Source organism: Synchytrium microbalum (assembly GCF_006535985.1).
Source record: "Synchytrium microbalum strain JEL517 chromosome Unknown SmJEL517_scf0005, whole genome shotgun sequence".
Taxonomy (NCBI): domain Eukaryota; kingdom Fungi; phylum Chytridiomycota; class Chytridiomycetes; order Synchytriales; family Synchytriaceae; genus Synchytrium; species Synchytrium microbalum.
This window is the reverse complement of record NW_022158354.1, coordinates 178,253-200,082: the sequence shown is the minus strand read 5'-3', so window position 1 is coordinate 200,082 and position 21,830 is coordinate 178,253. Positions and strand designations below refer to the sequence as shown.

Here is a 21,830-nt window from a genome sequence, read left to right as displayed (position 1 = left end):
GTATTACATATGTGCAAAAACGTATTTTATTCATGGTTCCTCAAACAAAATAGAATGTAAACAAGAAGACTTGAAAGTAAACTGGGGGTTATATTGTACAAGTTATGATGCAAATGAGTAAAACTACAAAGGCTACTACATTATCAAACATTTGTCCTTTTGGTGACTACTGCTACTATTACCACTGTTACCACCACTGCTATTACTACCGGCAGTAATTCGAGCGTAAGAGGGTTGTTGTTGCTGTTGTTGTTGTTGTTGTTGTTGTTGTTGTTGTGTTGGTGGTCGTAGAGTGGGTATCTGTGATGGTACAGTTGGACGCTGTTGATGTTGTTGTTGGTTTTGCTGCTGCTGTTGTTGTAATTGTTGTCGAGACGTCTCCTGATCATATAAGAAGCGTTGATGACGCTCATTCTCTTCTTCCTGCATAGCGATAGCTAAAGCCAGACTATTGGAGAGTTCTGTTAGACGCTAATCTGACCACAACAGCAAGTCAATTTAACGCACTCTTCCTCTTCAGTATGTTGAACACTTTCATTTGCTGCAGCTCGTAGTGAGTCTTGGAGGTCTCCATAATCTCTTGGGTCTCCCATTCCAGTCGATGCTTGAGGTGCAGCATTACTCACGGTACGAGCTGGCACGTTTGACGATGCAACAGGAGCTGGTGGTGGTGGATGATACTTTCGGAAGTCAGCATCAACAAATATAGAATCCCCTCCCACGTCACTCAAGGACTCCCAGACTACACCACTGGTTCGTGAAAACCTGTAGCAAAGTCTCTCGTTAGTCTGCTAGCAGCTGATTGTGCATGTCTACAATATCACGCATCCTTACCCTTGATCCGTCACCAAAGTGAATAGTCCACCATCTTTACGTTTGAGTATTGTGTGAAAGTGATTATTTCTGAAGAATACAGCAACCGAGTCGGGTTTGAGAGACTCTGACAGCGAATGGAGTCCGAATACTGTCAATTGGCTCGCCGTTTGATTCAAAAAATCTGAACAAACAATGCCTGATGAAAGGGGTTGGGTTTAGTCTTTCGGAAACCAAATTGCAATAGAAGAGCAAGGACCATACCTCGATGTATCAACTCTTCCTTGTCATGCTTCTTCGGTAAAGCATTACTTGGCACTGAATTCGAAGAACTTGGTTGTGCTGATTCGTCATGACCGATATTCTCCCATTCATCGAGTGTCTCTATTGGTTCGTTATCATGAGGAGGCGAGTTTGATTTCTTTAGCGACTTGATCATATCTTCTTCAAGCTCGTCCTTGGTAATGATCGCATCTACAAGTTTGTTGTAAGACCCGCAAGAAGTGACGACGTGATAATATGTCTCTGTATCTTGAGGATCTACCAGCCAACCGTGGACCAGGTCGACATCCAACAAGTCAAAGACAAGTAAAGCGGGTGTTAATTCGAAGGATTTGGTGGAGCCGAATCTGACGTTTACGTCCAGTCCATATTGAAGGGAAGGCAGCAAATCAATCACGTCCTAGTAGTCGAAGCAGTTCAGTAAACTTTGTAAGGGTTTTCAACGGGAATATGGCTTACGTGTAAGTTCTGGCTGAAGTTTGCCAACATTTCTTCACGTTGCTGCTGAAGCACTGGATCTAAACTTTCGAACTTGTGCGGTACTGGTTCTACCGACCCAGGCCCCTTTCGAAGTAGCAAGTCGGCTATGTAATGATTCATTGGTACAGTAGTGTTGCGACATTCGGCGATTACAAAACAACATCTTACCGATCAATTCTACGAGATACTGATACGATACATGTTCCATTTCTGGCCGGAGTTTGATTTCACCACGTAAAATCAGTACGTTTGCGAGTGCAATCAAAGGACACGGCCTGTACGAGAACAGTGCGACCAAGTCAGAAAGTGTATGACAGGTAGAGGCAAGTCCAAAGGACCAACAATCAGTACAACTCAACACGCGTACCCATTCAAATTCTGAGTAACCAGCTTTAGCTGATACGCTTGACTTCCTTTTGAGAATGACATTGCCTTCAGTTCATAGGAGCTTTCAGGTGAAGTCGGTTGCCTGGATCGAGCTTCGATAGGCAACGGCACATCTGCAGATTGATTGCTTATTGGTATTGTCGTTGCGGATTCCATAGGAGTCTCAATTGACGCCGAGGCCACAGGAAGGGCAGCAGACGTCTCTTGGTCATCAGCGGTGTCCTTGACACGATCATCAATTCCAGACGTCGATGGACTGGCTGTAGAGGTGTTCTCGACAAGGTCATTTATTGCAGACTTCATCTGAACATCAGTAGACGTGTTCTCAACGGTACTATGTGGTGTAGGCTCAACATGTGATTGGTTGATGTTTGATGCTACATCCTCCCCAACGACTAGAGATTCATTCGAGACCTCATCAGCGTCTGTTGTGACATGACTAAGTTTGGTTGCAATGGTATGGGGTGTTGGATCTAGTATGTTATTAGTTGTAACTTGGTTGTTGACAGTGTCGTGATTTTCAATTTCAGAACGTAAAACAACGGCAGGCTCAACAATGGCAGGCTCTGCAGCAGCCACTACAGGAGGTTGCCTTTGATCAGGAATATCGCTTGTGTCTGCCATAGATGGTAAGAAATATTTGATGTTTGGCAGAGAATCAAATCGTGACGCAGGGACACTGCGACGCGGACCAATTGGATTGACGAGAACGTGTTGGCAATCGCAACAACTATGGAGTTTGTGGTACGAAATGGATATTATTTCATAGGTTTAGGCGCGATATCTACTATATCTGCGCGAAGATTGAAGTCATTGACGCCGCATGCCTTTCGGCTCATAGAATGTAGAAAGAAAGAGCTGAAGTGACGGTCGCTTGCATTGCCTGCAATGGAAAGAGGGTGGAATCGACATGTGCATAGCCTTTCTTCGGGTCTAGTATTGGCGTGGTTCAGCTGAAAACAATGAACTTAGCTGTTTGTAGTTTGGAAACGCGTTTAGAAACACTTTCATACTAGATATTCCGGTATTCCTATCCGCCAATGCGGACTACATGACCAAACGCGATGATATTTTGAAGGTTCCGAACACGCAAAAGTTGTCCCCCTTGCCTTTCCTATCCTCTTTTTCATTACCACTTTTCACTTTTTGTGCAGTAGCCACAGAGCAAAAGATAAGGTTGAGTTAAGGCGTAGTTGAAGGTATTTGCAGGCATTACTTCCTATCCAAACCGTACTTTGAAGCTCAAAGAAAGCTCTGCTGCATTGTCGCCCTGCCGACTTTTTCTTTCTCGATCCACCGACGCTATGGCCGCACGCCGACTAATCATGTGCACTAACGAATATGCATCCATCGTTAGATCGTATTGGATATCTACATTATACTATTTATCTCATCGTCCACCGCCCTCTCCCATTAAAATTAAGAGCTTTCAGCACTCATTAGAGCACCAATTTTCAGACAATGCCTAATCACCAAACTGAAGAGGTTTACTACGAAGTAGAAGAGGCAGAGCAACATCATCATGCAATGTTGATGCATGAGAACGCAAGACAAGCCGCCGCTGCTACTGTGAATGCTGGTGGAAGAAGCGCAACCCCACCTGGACTTCCACCTGGAATCATGGTCAGAGAAAACCAACCACAACTGGTATTTCCCGGTTATCACGGGCATCCTTATCCGTACTTTCGGTATGAATTCGATCCACCGTAACAATTCCAAAATCATTACACTCTCGCTTGTGTTTTTAGCATTACTTCGCTTTGCACTGTCCTCAACGATATTTTGTTCAATAGGTATCCTTACGCGTATGCCATGTCTTCATATCCTGGTCCTCCTCCTGGATATGCGGGTCCACCTCCTCATCATCACGATCATGAACACGAACAGCACTATAACGATCATCACGACCACCAACACCACCATCTACGGGAAGAAGAAGAGGCCGCAGCAGCCCTCGAGCACGAACACCATCACTTCCATCATCACCCACATCATCAGCATATAGTGTCTGACATATATGAGCAAACTGCTCATGAACATATCGAACATCATCACGAGCACATGCCTCCCTTTATGCATCCCCAACAGCATCACCCACATCCACTGGAACTACCACATCCAGGATATCATATGGCTCCTCCGCCGGGGTTCCAGTATGCATATCCACCGCCCCCACCGGGTTTCCAATACGTTCCAGGACCACATCCCCCATCTATGCCACTCAGTCCAGCATCATCAGCACCACCAGCTGTCCCCGCTTCTCCATCCAGTAATAGTCCTAGCCAGGTTGGAACCAGGGGGAATAGTCCCGTAGTGCTACCACAACAACAGCCGCAACATCAACAGCAATTACAACAGCAGCAACAACAGCAGCTACATCACCAACATCAGCAGCAGCAGCAACAACAACAGCCGCAACACCCTAGGCCTAGCAAACATCGCCCTACAAAAGTTGAAGGGGCAAGTGATAGTAGTGTAGCAGGTCCACCAGTCATTACAGAACCAAAACCAAAACGAATATATTATTGTCAGATAACAGGATGTGATAAAACATATGGTACAGGTGCAGGACTACGATATCATCTGAAAACCTTCCACAAAGCGTCAACTCAGAGAGCTCCCCCTAGGTATCCCATTTTTTTTAATTCATCTGTTAAGTAAATCCAACTGAGCTCTTTCTGGATATTAGGAAGCCTGCCATATACTTGTGCCAATTATGTCCGAAAGCTTACTCGACAGCTGCAGGACTACGCTACCATATGAAGACGTATAATCACGCAACTGGGGGTACTCTGCCTCATCCTAACAACAAGGGGCATGGGAGTGATGAAACAACCGGCGAGCTCTCTATCGACGAAGACATAGTAGGTGACCACGATGGTATTCATGACGACCTTGGTCATGACGGACTTGATCACGATCAGCATCTTGATCAAACGGATCTTGACGATGCCAGTATTAGTGTTTTGGAATCCAAAGAGAGCGGGCACCACGAGTTGAACGGACATCACGAGTTGAATGAACATCACGACTTGAATGGCCATCACGACTTGAATGGGCATCACGACTTGAATAGCCATCACGAGTTGAATGCGCATCACGAATTGAATGGGCACCACGAGCTTCATGAATTTGATATGCCTGAAAAATGAGGGTTGAACTTCATACTGCAGGAATTCGGTACTGGTTTGTTGTATACTTGTAATCGTGTAGTAGAAATTTTGTAAGTTGATTTAGTTATTCAGAATACTTTAAAGTTCCCTCATCGATACTCGTTGCCTTATATCAACGGTTGGATTGAGCTCTCTGACGCGAATGACGATCTGCGAATGGAACCCCTTGTAGCAGATGCAAGACACATCAATTACTATTACAATACGCAGCAGCTCGAGATATGAGCCATACTCGCGTGGCTGAAAGTGACTCACTCGCTGACTTGCTGAGTTTCTAATTTTAGAGGCTTGCGACCAAGCAAGCGCCCTTTAGAACGTGTTCCAAAGTCAAATAACGATGTATTTTCATATTTACACGTAGATCAGTGACTTCTCTATTTCCTCAAACCAACATATTTCATTTGACACGCACTCGTTCTAAATTCCCAATATTGTTGCCAACTAGCTAGTTTGCTGCTTCAACACAGGAGAGGGCCCAGACTTCTTGGTATGATACACAGATTTGGTCTCGGGTCTGATTTCCGTTTTGGTAACTTGTCTCTTCTTTCTTTTCTCGAAATTGGGAACTGGCTCGTTTGCTAGACTTTACGTGCCTACTCTATACAACTTAATAGCATTCACGACGATTTTGAGGACGTCAATGCGGCCGCACTCTGATTATTACGTGGACTAAAGAGGATGCACTCATCATTAGGTCGTATTGGACATCCACATCGTGCTATTTAACTCAAGATCCACCGCCTCTCCGTATAAAGTCAAGAGCCGCTCTAGTTTCCAGTAGCACAAGTATTGAGAATGGTTGTAACTGGGTTTCGACAATTAAACCCATTTCCAAGACGTTATTTGCTTGGAACTTTACAAGTATCAAGTATCACCCAATGACTTGAACATCATAGATGCCCTCAATATCATGTAGTTCTAGATACCTTTTTCTTATTCTCTGTCTCATGATTAGTAGTCGCAGATGATGAAGAAGACGAAGATCCTGGCGCTTGTTTTTGTTGTTCTTGCTCTTGATAAGACGCGACAAAAGCTCTCGCCTTGGCCTGGATTTCAGCACGCTTGCCACGTATGCCCATCTTAGAATATGGTTTCACTTTGCGGTCGAGTGCCAGCAAAAATTGGCGCTTTTTAATGCCCGATGCAGAAAAGGACGCGAACTTGAATGACAAGCTCAGCAATCCGAAGGAACAGGCCAGATGAGGCTAGAGGTAACGCTAGAAAAAGCTACCACTTCTTTTCAATCGTGATTATGGGAATTCAAAGAGATTGAGCGTCCGCGTCGGTCGAGTGCATGTCAGAAAGCTGAGAAACTTGAACTGCTGTCATTTTGGGCAAAGTTCGAGGTTTTGTTTGGCTGTAATAATAACACCTGAGGTCTTACTTTACACAGTGGGCTTCTCGTGGTATGTATGCTCTATTGAAATATTCAACTCTAGTTTGTGTTTTTTTTTACATGATTTGATTAATCGTACATGATTGCTTCAAACAGATGATATCACCTTTTTTTCTTTTCCACATACACCCATCCCTTTCAAGGAGATTTGAGTTTAGTAGAGGTAGCAAAAACTTTTGTGAAGAAATACCTGAAACTTCCAGAATTGACTAAATACCTTTCCGTCCATGCCCCATTTCTCTGGACCATCAGTTTCTAGTGCTTTATCTCGTTTAATGGTTTTGCACAGGTTCTGGTAATTCTTCCATAGAAACGACATGGTATTGTCAAAGACTTCACGATTTTCTCGTTTCATCGTCACTAGCGCATTTGCATGTTTGATATAGCGGCGACGAGTTTCGTCCCCTTTTATTGGTTTCCAATGCTTTTCCGAATTAGACATTGCCCATTCCGCTAGTGCAATCACCAAAGCAATTGCCTGCAAAACATTGTATGTTGTTGGAATTTGCGTCGAGAGAGCGTCCGTGTGACTTACATGAATCGGAAAGCGGTCCTCCCATTCTAGCTCTGGAGCAATGTCCCGGTAAGCATAGTACAGGGCTCTTGCGAGATATTGAGATTTGAATGGCTGCAGAATAGTTATTGAATAAAGACATTCGTAAGAAAACAAAAGTTTGCGTTGACTAGTAAAAGTGTCAACGCGTGGGACCTTACCACTTCTATCTGCTTTCCATCCTCTCCGTTTTCGTAGCCGCATTTGAATTTCTCAGAGATGCTTTTTGAGACAGCGTGCAACGTAGCCAAGTCTGCCACATCGGCTATTTCCAATAGCCTCTTGCAGATTTCTACTTTTATTTCCCCACGAAATCTCGATAGGTATCCTGGCACAATCTATATAAAAGGAAAAGATTTTACATGATGTTTCACCAGGAGTAACTCGTTTTTGGTGACTCACTGTCTTGCCAAACATGCTCTCCCACTCTTTGTCTTTTCCAAAGGCTTCTTTTGAAATAGCATCAACATAATCTGGCACTTCTGGCTTTAGAGGCCTTCGAAGCAAGACGAAAGAGGTGTGAAACCCTTGTGACAATGTTGTGACAATGGTTGTTCCCTCTTCTCACCACATGTTCTTCAGAAAAGCCTTTTTCCTGTATAGAATCCAGAAGAGCTTCTTTTGTTCAATGGACTTTCCACCACGTCGTCGTTTTGAAGCAGGAGGCCTTTCAGTGGACGACTCATCATCGGCAGAGTTTTCATCGGAAGCGTCTTCAACCGAAGAAGCTTGCGCATCCTCATTTTCGTCTTCATCTTCTGTATCGTTTCGATCATGATACGCTGCGAATCGTTCCATTGGTTTGAGTTGAGATTCTCTAAATGAATTGAGTTCAGGAACGAGTGTGGTTGATGCATGATGTCGCAACAGATTCGAAAGCTTACACGTAGCCAGCAAAAGCCTCCAGTTTTGTAGTCATTTGATCCAGAGTCTCCAGGATTTCGTTGGTGATTCGAGACTCTGCGACTCGTTGCTTCTATATATAGGTGTGCGAGAATGATAAGCATTTGATGGTTGCTTTTACAACGGGTTGATCAGAGTGGCAATGCGAATCGAGAGATGGCGATATTCATTGATTCAGTGAATTTGATATGATTCGACCTTATTCTTGTGTTGTGTCTCAAAATCGCTTGAAGATGACGCTGCAGACAGTTGCTCTTGTTCTTCTCGAAGAGATGTCTCAAAAGGTCGCGCCATATCGTGGATTTTGTTACGATTGACTGGTAGCTTCTAAAAGAGAGAAGAAATTGGTCAAACAATTGGTGCTAGAACGAAGAATGGTCCAACAAATGATGTTTGGTTGTATTGAACTATCAGATTGACCAGAGTCAAAAGACGAAAGAACGAAGATTGCTAGCCATTGATAAGTTCAATCTGTATAGTTCCAAGTACCTTTGGCTTGCGTTCTGTCTCTTGGTTGGTTGAAGCTGACGAGGCCGACTGATGTTGTTGATCGTGACTCTCGAGCGATGCAGCTATTGCCTTTTCTAACATGGCTTCCTCACTACGGTCGCGCCTACTGTTATTGGGGCGATTGCTCATTTTGAAGCGCGTCCTCGTCTTTAATGTGGCACAGAATGTTGTTTGATGGAATTGAGCAAGAGCAAGATGCTGCATCTTGAACTGGGAAATTGAGGTTTTGTGAGTTGACCGCAATATCAAAGAACTAACGGGAAATGACAGAAGCAACAAGATTCTTCTATTCAAAGTCTCCCTTTTTCGCGTTTATCTACTTTCCGTCTTGATGTATGGTTTACAAGGATTCTAACGTTGACGCCCGAGTGACCGTCATCAGTTCCTCTTGACATCTTGACCGAGTGCAGTGGCTACCTGGACTGCTCAGTCTCCAAAGTCTTGATCGCAATACACAGCCTTCCTCACACATTCCATTCTTGCAACAACCAACAACCAACACATTTCCACCAATGGAGGCCGACCGGAACTTGTCCATTCAGAGTCCCACCGAGGACATTTGGGCTGCCCTAGCTACCTTGGAGCAAAAGAAGAAGGACCGTGTAAGTACCGCAAGAACATCACAAATTGCCACAATCTGGAAGGCGTGAAACAGGAAGAGACGAATCTACAGTTAAAAGTGGTTCGGAAATCGAAAATCGTCAAGTGTCTGTGACCGACCTGCCAGTTACAAGTCGCGGTTCGACTTTGCTCCTGTTTTTGACTGTCATAAACTACTTGACTTTTGATCAAGAATGATCATTTTTGACTTACACACTCATACCATTTTAGGTTCGTATTAGAGATGCCGAACTATTGGGTGAACAGCATCGGAGGTCGGCGACCGAGCGTCAAATGTCCAGTACGTGATCATCCAAATAACCACCACACGCCCTTTGTAACATCCAGCTTTTGTACAGTGAGCTCGGGACCTCAGCAGCAACAGTATAAACGTCAACTCGACATGATGAACATGATGAGCCGAAACGTTGAAGACACCTACAAACGGTTCACTCGAGAGGTGGACCAACAGATGGCAGATCTTCGCAAGATTCTAGAAGAGAAGAAGGTGGCTGATCAGCGACAGATGGAGAAGGATATCACTGCCGTCAAAGACGATGTAGCCTCTCTACGTCTCGAAGTGGACACCCAATTCGCTGAAATCCAGAAACAATTCGAAGAGCAACAAAAGCAATTGGACGATCTCGTGGCTCATCAGCGTGATGAGATCAATCATCAGATAGATATGATATGGGAGGAGTTGGAACGTGATGATTCGCAGGTAGAGGAGCTTGCCTGTCAGATATATGGCCTGCAAGGAGATCAGCAACGGCTGATGGTAGAGTATAATGAGAAGCAGAGGACTTTAAAGGAGCAGGAGTATATACAGGCTGATCCTGTACTCAACAAGTTCTATAGACGTTGCCAAATAAAGTTGCAGGAAGTCTTTGCAGCTTCTAGAGTCATCAATTCTAATATGGTCGATAGATCTGAGGGGGGATCAGGTACCTAGCAGTTCAAAGTGCTTTGAGTCAAGTGCTTTCGATCTCATGATCAATGTATTCGCTCTTAGGTGATATTGCTGCTCGAGTAATCAGACTTGCAGGCGACACGATACCCTTCCCAGGCGTATCTCTGGCCGGTGCAATCGTTGCCAAAGGCATATCCCTGTGGGTGAGCAGCAAGCAGAACCAGAAGATTGCTACCATATCTAATATGGCTACTAGCTCGACTGAGGTTGATCAGGTAAGTGAAGTGCTGAAAGTGAAAAGATCGCAAACAGCAGTTTTGTTAACCAGCAAATGTCTCTACAGATTGTGGAAACGACAGCACGGTCGCTGACATTCCAATATGAAGAGCAGCTACGAGCAATGTTTGTAGAAGGAGCCGAATTGTTTGGCGAGTTGATTACCAAATGGGTTCTCGCGTACTTCCATTCTGTAAGTCAACGAAGGTTCAGAGTTTTGAAGTCCCACGATCCACTATGCACTTCGTTTTCAGTCACGTTACTAAGCTTTGACCATACATAGGATGCTGTGGACGACAGCTTCTCAAAACGCAATTCCGACGTTGTCGGTGAAGTCTTGCGTGGTGTTGGATTAATGAAAGGAACCAAATTCACGTCCAAAATCCCCTTGTTGGAGAAAACTGTCCCGTGCCGAATCCCCAAAACTAAATGGACTGACTCCGGAATTGTATATCAGACCGGAATCCGAACTTGGGAGGGACTGCATTTCCGTGGCCCCAACTGCGATGTTGAGAAGTGCGCTTTTGGTCGTAATGAATTGCTTTGTCTGTATTATAATCTAACCCGAATGACCTTCGCTAGATATGGATACCGACTGGGCACAGAAGACGAAGCTCAGAATTTAGGATATTGGAAAATCGGGCCACGAGAATCATCAAAAGTCCTGTGTTTGACTGCAAACCAGATTGCTCGTTTGCCCGAACCACAGGCCCCAACCAACATCAGCAGCGCGGAAAAGTTCAGAAGTCGAGCCCTGCAGCGTGGAAGCAGTTTCACTAAGAGTACTGCATCAATGGTCTTGCAAAATCCAATGGGACTTTTGAATGTGGTCCAGAATGCTCTGACTCTGTAAAACTATTACAGTATATATAACGTTTTTATTTCCAATACACGATTGCACGGAGTCTTTTGCTTCGTCGTTGTATTCTGTCGTTGCGGCTTACAGACAATTCCTTCGCAGAAGCAACAAGACGAGTCGAATCTTGGTCGATTATACATTATGTCGTAGTACACAGAGGGCATCCGAATTTGAGGCAATATCATGAAATAGGCTCTGATATAATCTAGTCGTCACCTCTCGTTTTTTTGTTGCAAGTCCTTTTATTTGATTTACTTTGATTTTCTGTTTGATACACACACTTTTTACTTTTGCAGAGATTATTTCAAGTCACTACCCATACACTACTTTAAACAGAATGCCTTTTAGAGTAAGTACCGTTTACATTGTTCTCAACCCCCACATCATTCATTAAAACAAAGCCTTCTTAAGTATATCATCATAATGTTTAGCATGCACCTCCTTATTATGCTTGGCCAACAAATACACCTTCCTCGACAAATCCTCCAGCTCCTTGCCAACCAAGTCCAGACCAGCAGAAGTCAGCGCATCCCTTTTAAAATGTGACGACACCAACTGTTGCTTGATGGCAGTATGCGCACGACGAGAGAGCAGGGTAAACACAGCATCTTTATGAGACAGTGTCTTTTCAACCATGGTTTTGATCAACGTGATTTGAGCCTCTTCAAGCTCCTTGTTGTTTTTGCCGAGTGCGGTTGATACGGCCTGTACGATTTGAGCGGCGAGATGATCGACGGTTGATTCTCCATCCTCCAGGAGCACGAATAGGGTTTCTTTGAGTTGGGTCATGGCAGCTTTATCACCTCGTAATTCACCGGCTGCGTTACGTGAGAGCATGATTAAACTGGCTACGATGATGATTGCTTGGGCTTCGTTCTGCATACGGCATAATCTATCGGCGTCCAAAAGCAGCGTTTCGGGGACCTTGTCACGAGTCAGCAACGTAGTGTTGTTGAATATAAGTGATAGGAGAGCGTCGTGGTAGACGTCTTCGAAACGGACACGGTTTTCGGGGTGAGATATACCTTCCTTGTCCCTGGCATTCAGCACTTCTTGGAGAGATTTAGCGGAAGTTTCCAACCATGTGGTGGTCTTTTCTAGAGAGATGGATCCCTTGGTGAGAGCATCGTCAAACTTGGCTCGTTCGTATTCGACCGCTTGCTGGGCGAGGTGGGGTCGGAGAGCTTGTAGTCGGTAGTTGGCTAAGTCCAACTAGATGAAAATGCGGGAAAAAAATATTGGAGTTAGAATCCATCGCGTATCTGATTCCTGACTCTGAGCATAGACATGTCGTGGAATAAAGAAAGGATATCACATACCTTCATTTCTTCCAAGACGTTAAGAATTTGTTCAAACGCATGTACTGGGTCTTCAATTTGAGCTAATGTTCGAATAGCAGCATCACGGATGGGAGCACAGAGTTGTGCCATCTTGCTCAAAATGTACTTTATACATCCAGCCAAGTCAAAGATATCCTTGGATATTTGTTGCTGAATCATTTCCAAGTCAAGTTTTTCCTTGATTTCGGTAGCAATATGACCCGTTTCAGACACCATGGAAAGGAGCATCTACAAAGATTGAGCACTGGTTAAACAAGAAGTCTGTGGTATTAAAAAACTGCCAGATTTGCAGCACACTTGCCTGTCTAATATCAGATAATATAGCAATTACATGTTCCTTAGGGCTCTTACGCACAGCATCAAAGAATGCCTTCTTGGCAATACTTCGCACTTGTTCTTCAAGTGGAGATCGTTTAGCAGGTCGTAACTCGAATTCAGGATCCATAACCAACTCATGAGCTAAACCCTCGTTAGTCAATTCACCACCAAATCCACCAACCATTTTCTCAATGTCTACTTGTGGCTGAGTATTGTCAATCAAGCTTGCAACTGGACTGCCACCTTCTTGAGGACTGAGAGTAGCATTTTGGGCAAGTGGGGAAGGTTTTAGCTGTAAAGGCATCTTGTTGAATGTAGTAGATGGCAGTGGTGGAGATGGAGCAGGTGAAGATGATCGAGACGATGGCGAAGCACGAGATGGAATACGAACCGAGTCAATTTTGGGCGATGTAGCCAGTCCAGGGAATCGTTCAGGCGAAGTTGATAATTGAGGCATGGAAGTATCTTCTTCTACGACTTGCTGTTCACGACGGGATGGTTTGCGGCGTTTGGGCGATTCCTTCTGGGAGGCATCGGATTCTTCATCGGTGGCAAACATGGCTGGTTCACTAGTGTCGTCAGTGTGGTTTGCGTTTTCGGATTTGGGGTCTTCGTCGTCAGAGTCTTCTAATAGACCGAATTCGGCACGTACACGGCGAGCTTCGTCGGCTAGTTTGAGGAGAGCTGGACGACCAAAGCGAGACAGACGGTCGTGGATTTGACGTTGTTGTTCGTCAACACGGGGACGCCATTCTAGTTCTGCACCAGCATTGTCCTTGACAGACTATAAGAAATGAGAGTGGAATACAGTTATGTAGTTGTAAGAAATCAGAAAAAGACAAAAAGTTACAAATTGAAACAAAGAGCGCAAAAACGAGGAAGTGGCACTACAAAATAAACTTACCAACCAAAGTTTCTCCAACTCAATCCAATGCGCAATCATACTATCAATAATCTTATCCGTGTCCTTGTTCTTCCAAGCCTCAAAAGCACTATGGTAGGCTTCCCAAGCAGGCAAGAAGGCCTGTAAGCGAGTATATGACCCTTCAACAGCATACCCAGCAACCCAAGCTTCAAACTTGCGCAACATGGAATCCGCCAATTCCTTCAATCCAAGCTCTTCAGAGCCCATACGAGTCAATATCTCAGAAGGATGGGCAGATATCATATACGAGGATAAAAACACTCGGGCCATATTCTTGGTTGAGACTGGCACATCCCGAGATTTTCGTAGCCGCATAAGGAGTCTGGTGGTTGCTTTAATTAAGGCGTCGGACTGCACGATTTTGACTAGCTTGTCAAACGAAGTGGCAGATGAATGCTGAAGCGATATCCCATGTTTGACAAAAGCCTTGACGGAGGGTGCTTGCTTATACTTCCTCCAAGCAGACTGTAACGTCTTGGCAGCCTGCCCACGAACTACTTCCCGATCAAACAAGTTACTTTCTGAAATCCATCGCGATCGTGGTGTTCGAACCAGCTTTTGACGACGTTGATCGGAGAGACGTAATTTAGCTTCCAGGGCAACAGCCTTCTTTTCGATTTCCTGAGCGTATTTGGCAGAGTTGGCAGTGCGGATACGGTTTATGTGCGAGTGGCGGCGTTTAAGCTTGAGCTTGCGAGCTTCGATAATTTCATGGTGCCGTTGGCTGATATTGGACATGTAGGTTGGATCCGAGCCACTTCTAGTACGTATACGACTTTCTACATGGTGAGGCTTTCCCTATTCAAATGCAGTATTCATTAGTCCATTGTTTTTACATTGCGGCAACAAAAGTATCTTTTTCGAAAAGTTTGGAAACTCATTGAAATAACTTGACATACTGCAGGATGTTTCAAGTCAATCACATCGACTACGTATACTGCACTCTCCATATTGCGACTACTCGACTATGTCGTCTTGTCTATGCGAGAGAGCAAACTGATTGTTGTTTTAAGAGTTTCTAATTCTGGTTTTTGAATTTCAAACCCCAATCACGAGGAATGAAAAGCATGGATCGGATGACACTTGCTAGTTGCCTCCTGCAGAAGCACTCAACGAACGGACTTTGGATGCCCAAATAAATCGAATGAAGTATCCATGAGTAATTTATTTTTGCGACAATATTTTTCTAGATTTTCGATGAAAAGTATTTCTCTAGGTTTTTTCCTCCACTCTCCAAATGGTCTTCAAGTTTGCAAAAGGCAAATCTTGCCATGTTCCCCGCTACGTGCTGTTGCTGAGGACTACCAGGCACGTAGAACGCCGAGGGTGGAATAGCCGTTACACCTATTTTTGATGGAAGGTATTTCAGGTTAGCGACAGCCATGATTGACAAATACTACGCTAAACTTGCCAGCTTCAGTTGTCAGAAATTTGCAAACACGATAATCCCGTCCGCGGTGATCAGCAGCTGCCAACTGCAATGTTGGCGACGATTGAATCTTGCTTTGAGGGAGCTGAGCTGGATCTGGGATTGATGTAGTGTCTGCTAATATGAAATATCCACCTAATGCAATTGGTTGAGGTTTAGAACACTACTTTTGGGTGGGAATGTGCTAAAGCTTACCATGAGGAACGATAGGAGTCAGTCCAACTGATTTCAATGTATGTACCAGCTTGTCTCGTAGTTTTTCGTATAGTTTCAGATTATCCTTGAAATAATTGTTCGTTGATGCTTCATCCAAAGCTTGAGCTGTAGCTTCCTGGAGGAGTTTAGACTTTAGTAAATACCCAATGGACAACACCAACCCGATGTTTCAACATACTTGCAGAGGAGTCACAATCGCATAAGGAACAAATTGATGTACCATCCACACGCTCCTCACAAGTTCTTGTGGGCCTAATACCCAACCAATCTTCCAGCCAGTTAACCCAAGAGTCTTTCCGACTGATCCAAAGGTAATTGTGCGTTCCCATGCACCCGGAAGTGTGGCGAATTTGATCATTGGTGAAACAGAGTCAGTGTACACCAGCGATTCATAGACCTCGTCAGCAAACACCAATATATCGTGTCGAGTGGCAATATCTAGAATGCCTAATAATTCTTGACGAGTAAACACCTTCCCGATTGGATTGTTAGGATTATTCACCATGATGGCTTTTGTACGTGGAGTTATAGCAGCTTCTACTTCCTTCAAGTCCAGCTTGAAATCGTCTGACGTGAGTGCTGGGCGATCTGTAGGTGGTTTCAACGACACAACAACTGGTTTGCCTCCAGCCATTGTAACAGAAGCAGGATATGAATCATAGTATGGCTGCATGAGGATGACTTCATCACCGGGATTTACGAATGCTTGTATGGTCGAGTAGATGGCTTCAGTTGCTCCGACAGTTGTGATTATGTTGGTCATTGGATCGAGCTTTCTACCAAGCTTAGGTTCATAGTACTTGGCTAGCGAGTGTACTAGACGAGTGTGGCCTTCACTTCGTGCATACTGATGCAGCGGGTTTATGGAGCTAACAGCAGTATGTGCCGCGTTTCGTATGAACTCTGGAACAGGCAGAGTCGGGAATCCTTGACCCAGGTTGATTGCATTATGCTAACGACGAATGCGTGAATTAACTAGTGTCGGGGTCACTCGTTGCCAATACTTGATGTTGGCAACATCCAGATGTTACCTTGACAGCTAGACCTGTATATTCAGCAAACACCGTGCCACCTGCATCGAGGGCAAGTATTTTGGCACTAGACTATTTAAGAAGGTCCACGTTAGCCATTCATCATCAAGAAACGTAATCATCATCCAGAAACACGGACAACCTTTTGAGAGATTGCCATTGCGTTCCTTGACTGTAACCGAGACGGTGATAAGACGTTCTTGAGCGATGCAGAGATGGTGAGAGCGTTCCTTGGTCTGAATAGCATAGAGCTAGTGGGCTACTTACTCGAAAGATGCAATGATTGCGAATGAATGGAGCAATGTAGCACGATTTCAAACACAACCAGAGGATGTGAAGTTGATTCTGGGCGTGTTCAATACTGTGAATTCTTCGATAAAACGTCCAAGACGCGTCTCTGGTGTCTTGTAGTCGTGAATTTCCCCTGACGATTCCCGGTCAATTGTTTAACGCATGCTAAAGCTAGCAATACACACTAGACAGAGACATGTCGGCTCCAATCGTGCCATTGAGAGCTGCGTCCACTCCAGAAAAGCAAATTTTTGCTTCACTACAGTACCTAAATGGTAGTGGAACCATCAAGGAACGATACGCTTCAAAAATCTTGTCAAGTCAGTCGCAGATGTCAGTCATTGCCTAGTTTGTTATAACGCTCTAATCAACACTTACCTTCAAATAATAGCTATAAATTTACAGCAAGGATGTGTCCTTGTAGTTGGAAGCACGGGAGTACGTCATGTTTAAAGTCAAGCTTAATCATTCTGTCGTTTAGGAATCTTGCACTCACAGCTTTGATGCAACCTTCCTGTTATAGAATTTCGCCCTAGCTGTAGCTCGCCAAGCGGCTGGCAGATGTCATGTCTTAGCTGGTCAGTTTCTTGTGTGGACGTCTCCTTGAAGTTTGCTGAAAACATGGTCCCAACAACATGATCCAAAACATTTACGTCTCTTCATGCAATTCTCACTCGCTTCATCGTCTCGCTCGTAGTGCTTCCCGAACGCAAGACTTCAACTGACAAGGTCAAAATGATGAAGTCTCTTGGGGTCGAGATTGTGAGAACACCTCTAGGAGCACATAATGAAGCACCAGAACACCCAAAACAACTTGCAAAATCAATCGCCGCCACAACTCCAAATGCCATTCTTGTTGACGAATACCAATCGGATCTCACATCAGTCTTTGACGAAATTCTCACTGAAACAACTCAAGCCAATATCGCATTTGACACTCTGGTCGTCTCATTGAAAGAAATCGTTGATCTGCCTCTATTTACTGCCGCTGTAGCCAAAAGACTTGGACCAGCAGTCAAAGTCATCACAGTCTCGTCCGCTGCAGATGCCGCCAAAAAGGTCGAAACTGGGTCCTATATACATGAGAGAGATGCTTATTCAACAGCGAGGAGATTGATCAGTCAAGAAGGAGTTTTGGCAGGTAGCTTATCTGGTTTATTTTGTGAGAAGAGAATTACGGTTCTAACGTGGGCTTCCCCAGGCGTGTCAAGTGGTATGGTGGTGGCTGCAGCATTGAAAAGTGAAGGAAAGAAGATTCTGTGTATTCTCGACGATGCTGCCTACAATTACGCATCTACATTGCTCAAGTAAGCATTGTCAGTTGGTTACACTCCGCTTTTGAGAACTCTCCTTTTGAAAAGCTCACAAGACTTGTTTTAGTGATGACTTTTTGTTGGAACAAAATTTGCTTGATGATTCGATGTTGCGGGAAATTCGTTCACGCCAAGTGGAAAGATATCGAGGAGCGGTGAGTAGCGTCTTACTCCTCTATAATAGCAGCATGAATGTTACTAACATATACTCTACTCACAGAGTGTGGAAGACTTACAGCTACCTTCGGCTGTGTGTATTCTCGAATCTTCGTCAGTTGGTGATGCTAGAACTGTCATGATAGAGCGTGATTTCTCGTACTTGGTCAGCGAGTTTTAAACCGTTTTCCATCGTTGAGTATTCGTACTAATCATGTTGTGAATAGCCCGTCATCAATGCCAGGAGGAAAATGATCGGATTTGTGAGCTTGGGATCTGTCGATGCTCATCTCTCTTCACGAGAAGTGCAGCTTGAAACTCCAGTGTCGGCTGTCGCTTTCAAGACTTTTTCTAGAGACAAGGAATTCAAACTGATTACGCCCTCTACTCCATTGGTTGAACTCGACACATTCTTTGACACTCACCCAGCAGCTTTCATAACCGATGAGGTATGATGGAAGATGTCAATGATTCCAATGTATTTGTACTCAATAATCCTTGCTGTTATAGGCAGGGGAGTTCCCATTAGGTGTCTGCACTAAGCTGGATCTGATTAGATTCCTCAACGCTCGCAGAACGTGATACGTGATTTAGAAGGAGGTGTAATATTGAAACGAAATAAAGCCTTGCATCGCAAAACTGTGCTTTTATAGTCCTCGATCTTGTTGTTTTCTGCATGTGCAAACGGCCTTTGCGGTGCTGGCGCACGCAGTTCCTGCCAAGGCCATTGGTGGCGATTTCCGTGACATAATTCAGCACATTTACGAATCCTCAGCGGTAATTACGCGTCCAGAATTTCCTAAATAGCCTCGCACTCACTAACTCGCAAGTGATGCTCCTCCAAGCAGTTTCAAATCCTGCTTGTTGTCGAATCTTTCATACAAACAACAGCGACCAAAACCCGAGACCGACGATGGCTCCAGTAGGCGAATTAGCTTCATTCGTTGCAAATGGAAACTTTATCCCTCACAGTCTGAATATGGATGAACTGGCTGCATCGAGAGGAACTTCGAATTCACCGTTTCCATTCAACAATTCTCCCTCATTGTCTGTCTTGAATGATCGTGCCTTTGGTGAAAAGATGCCTATTCTTACGCCAGGAATGCTATCTGAAAATGCTGTCGAGGTTAGGAGGACGGCAAAAAACCTTGGTAAGCAAAACCACACATTGATCATTTCTCGACGAGGATGTGCTGGTGTATGGACTGGGTTGTTTAACCCTGAAGCAAGAAAGAGAGGTGGAGCTTTGAATCATCAGTACAAGCACGTTGCAGGATCTCTGGCGCATCGATCCGATTTTTGGAATGTCATCGCTGTGAACCACTGAATGACAAATAACAGCAACGCAGTCAGATTTGCTGTGAAGCTGTTTTTGAACAAAAGATAACCCTCAACTTTTATTTTCTTTTGCCAGGTCGGGCTCTGATGAAGCTTGAACACCCGAATAGCGTCATGCTGATTGCGAAACTGGTGGACGTCAAGATTATAGAGTTTACCAGGATTCTCGCTTGCCATTTGATTGATACACCACGTGCTTGTGGAATCAGTGGGCTCAAAGTGTAAGGGTTTCCGAGTTGCTTGTAAATATGTACGCATCAAGCTTACCTTCTACGTGAAACACACCTAGATTCATTGACGCCAAGCTGAAGAATCACCCATACTTTAACTATAACAAACTGATTGCCACTCACCCACACTATGCCGAAAATATGGATTTTTGGAGCTCTGATATGTGTAAAGCCAAACCGGAATCTGTTGACTTTATCATTACGTGAGTTTGGCCACGTCAACGTCACTGTCCTTGCTCAGATCTAACCCAACCTTTCGTTACCAGTCTTGGAGGCGACGGAACAGTCCTCTTCTCCTCATTCCTCTTTCAAAAGTCTCAGGTGCCTCCTGTGATACCATTTCACTTAGGATCGCTTGGATTCCTCACAAACTTTAATGTGGCTGATATTCGAGATGTTTTGGAACGTGTTATTGGATGTCATGGTGATGGTGTAAGAGTGAATATGCGAATGAGGTGAATATTCAATATGTTTCTCGTCCATTTGTCTGTGACACGTCATCAATGTTATGTTTTGTTTCGCCTAGGTTGAAGTGTGAAGTCTGGAGACAATCATATGCTTCAGCACCAACAAGAGGACGAGGTGGTGATAACGAACGTATAAAAGCTTTAAGAGAATCGCATCAACGAACACATACACCAAATGGTCGAGCCCCAACCAACTCTACGCAAACTTTGTCTGAATCTGATCTACCACCATCTACAAATAGTGTAAATGGTAGTAGTCCAAATGCAACCCCGACGTCACGAGCAAGAGCATCATCGACGAGCTCTATAGCAGCAGCGCCTGCTTCAGCAAATCTAGGTGTCAGCTCTAGGCCACGATCACCAATGCCTCCGAATTCACTACCTACTACGCCTGCAGCCCCTGGAACGATTGTAGAATCACCACACGATTACGATCTCACTGAAACTGCATCCGTATTCTCCGAAGCCAGTTTTGACCAACACGTCTCGAATATATCAGCATTCAATAGAAACACTGATATTCCCAATATTGTGAATGTTTTGGATAGTATCACGCCAAGTCTTACGAGTCAGGCCAATATGAATGGGCATGATGATTGGAATGCTAGCACAGGTCGACGTGGTCGTGGGTTGGGAGATGCACAAAGGGGTGAACCTACGTATGTCAAGAGTGAGGAGATTCATATTCTGAATGATTTGGTGGTGGATCGTGGACCATCAGCTTATATGAGTCAGCTCGAGCTGTTTGTTGATAATCGACATCTGACGACTGGTAGCCATTTTGTTGTCTTGTGATGGTTTCGACATTGTTCTGACTCTTCTATGGTTTTATCATAGTGCAAGCTGATGGGTTGGTGCTGTCTGGTCCTACAGGCTCAACTGCATACAGTCTCTCTGCTGGTAATTGATGATTCTTGAAACTTATTGGAAAAAAACACTTTTTCTGAACAGAATTTCTCTCAAAATCAAATAGGCGGATCTGTAGTGCACCCAGAATGTCCAGCTATACTCGTAACACCCATATGTCCTCATACTCTCTCGTTCCGGCCATTGATTCTGCCTGACAGCTGTGAAATACGTATATCTGTGCCACATAGCTCTAGGAACACTGCGTTTGGTGAGGGATAGAACGTTGAAGTCGTTTTCTATTACTTCGCTGACACTTTTTTTTCTCATGCAGCTGCATTCGATGGACGACATAGAATCGAGCTTCTCCAAGGAGACTACATCACAATCTCAATGAGTCCTTACCCTATGCCCACAGTCTGTGCTGAAGACCAAAGTCTAGATTGGTTTGAAAGTCTACGTAGATGTCTACACTGGAATGAACGTACTAGACAAAAGGGAATCAATGACGAATCACCAACCGTAAATGATCTCGAAGAGGCTCTATATAGAGGTCCAGAAAGAGCACCATCTGTCGTACCACATATACATGGAACAGCAGCAAGTGTGTCTTCTGATATGTCATCGCCTCCTCGACCATGTCCATTAGAACCTGTTATCCCAGCCGATGTTTTAAGCACATCCATATCATCCTTATCTACCAGTTTTGCAGATCTTGATGCTGCACGACGAACATCGTCGGGTGACGATGTAGAAGAGTTGGGTTTTGTATAGAATTAGTAGAAAGT

The 21,830-nt window shown here is 44.4% G+C and overlaps 5 protein-coding genes across 5 annotated transcripts; 2 read left to right on the top strand and 3 right to left on the bottom strand.

The window, feature by feature from the left end:
- Positions 1-135: 135 nt before the first annotated feature.
- Positions 136-2,586, bottom strand: SmJEL517_g01452 (uncharacterized protein; the record flags this gene model as incomplete). The annotated part of the gene is made up of 7 exons (XM_031167380.1): positions 136-448; positions 508-765; positions 835-1,012; positions 1,078-1,495; positions 1,555-1,679; positions 1,744-1,850; positions 1,943-2,586. 7 exons carry the CDS (start codon positions 2,584-2,586, stop codon positions 136-138), a joined length of 2,043 nt encoding a protein of 680 aa, XP_031026693.1.
- An 8,946-nt stretch (positions 2,587-11,532) lies between these two features.
- Positions 11,533-14,675, bottom strand: SmJEL517_g01451 (uncharacterized protein; the record flags this gene model as incomplete). Its single annotated transcript, XM_031167379.1, has 5 exons — positions 11,533-12,354; positions 12,462-12,710; positions 12,814-13,584; positions 13,705-14,523; positions 14,625-14,675. 5 exons carry the CDS (start codon positions 14,673-14,675, stop codon positions 11,533-11,535), a joined length of 2,712 nt encoding a protein of 903 aa, XP_031026694.1.
- A 236-nt stretch (positions 14,676-14,911) lies between these two features.
- SmJEL517_g01450 (uncharacterized protein) lies at positions 14,912-16,648 on the bottom strand (the record flags this gene model as incomplete). Its single annotated transcript, XM_031167378.1, has 6 exons — positions 14,912-15,069; positions 15,167-15,289; positions 15,350-15,485; positions 15,549-16,322; positions 16,402-16,473; positions 16,544-16,648. 6 exons carry the CDS (start codon positions 16,646-16,648, stop codon positions 14,912-14,914), a joined length of 1,368 nt encoding a protein of 455 aa, XP_031026695.1.
- Positions 16,649-16,888: 240 nt separating this feature from the next.
- On the top strand, positions 16,889-18,743 carry SmJEL517_g01449 (uncharacterized protein; the record flags this gene model as incomplete). Its single annotated transcript, XM_031167377.1, has 9 exons — positions 16,889-17,012; positions 17,084-17,130; positions 17,216-17,270; positions 17,390-17,833; positions 17,894-17,999; positions 18,073-18,160; positions 18,226-18,327; positions 18,389-18,610; positions 18,672-18,743. The coding sequence occupies 9 exons, from the start codon at positions 16,889-16,891 to the stop codon at positions 18,741-18,743; spliced, it is 1,260 nt and encodes a 419-aa protein (XP_031026560.1).
- A 331-nt stretch (positions 18,744-19,074) lies between these two features.
- Positions 19,075-21,816, top strand: UTR1 (NAD+ kinase; the record flags this gene model as incomplete). The annotated part of the gene is made up of 8 exons (XM_031167376.1): positions 19,075-19,312; positions 19,576-19,720; positions 19,789-19,932; positions 19,996-20,184; positions 20,256-20,968; positions 21,034-21,096; positions 21,170-21,313; positions 21,377-21,816. 8 exons carry the CDS (start codon positions 19,075-19,077, stop codon positions 21,814-21,816), a joined length of 2,076 nt encoding a protein of 691 aa, XP_031026559.1.
- Positions 21,817-21,830: the final 14 nt, after the last annotated feature.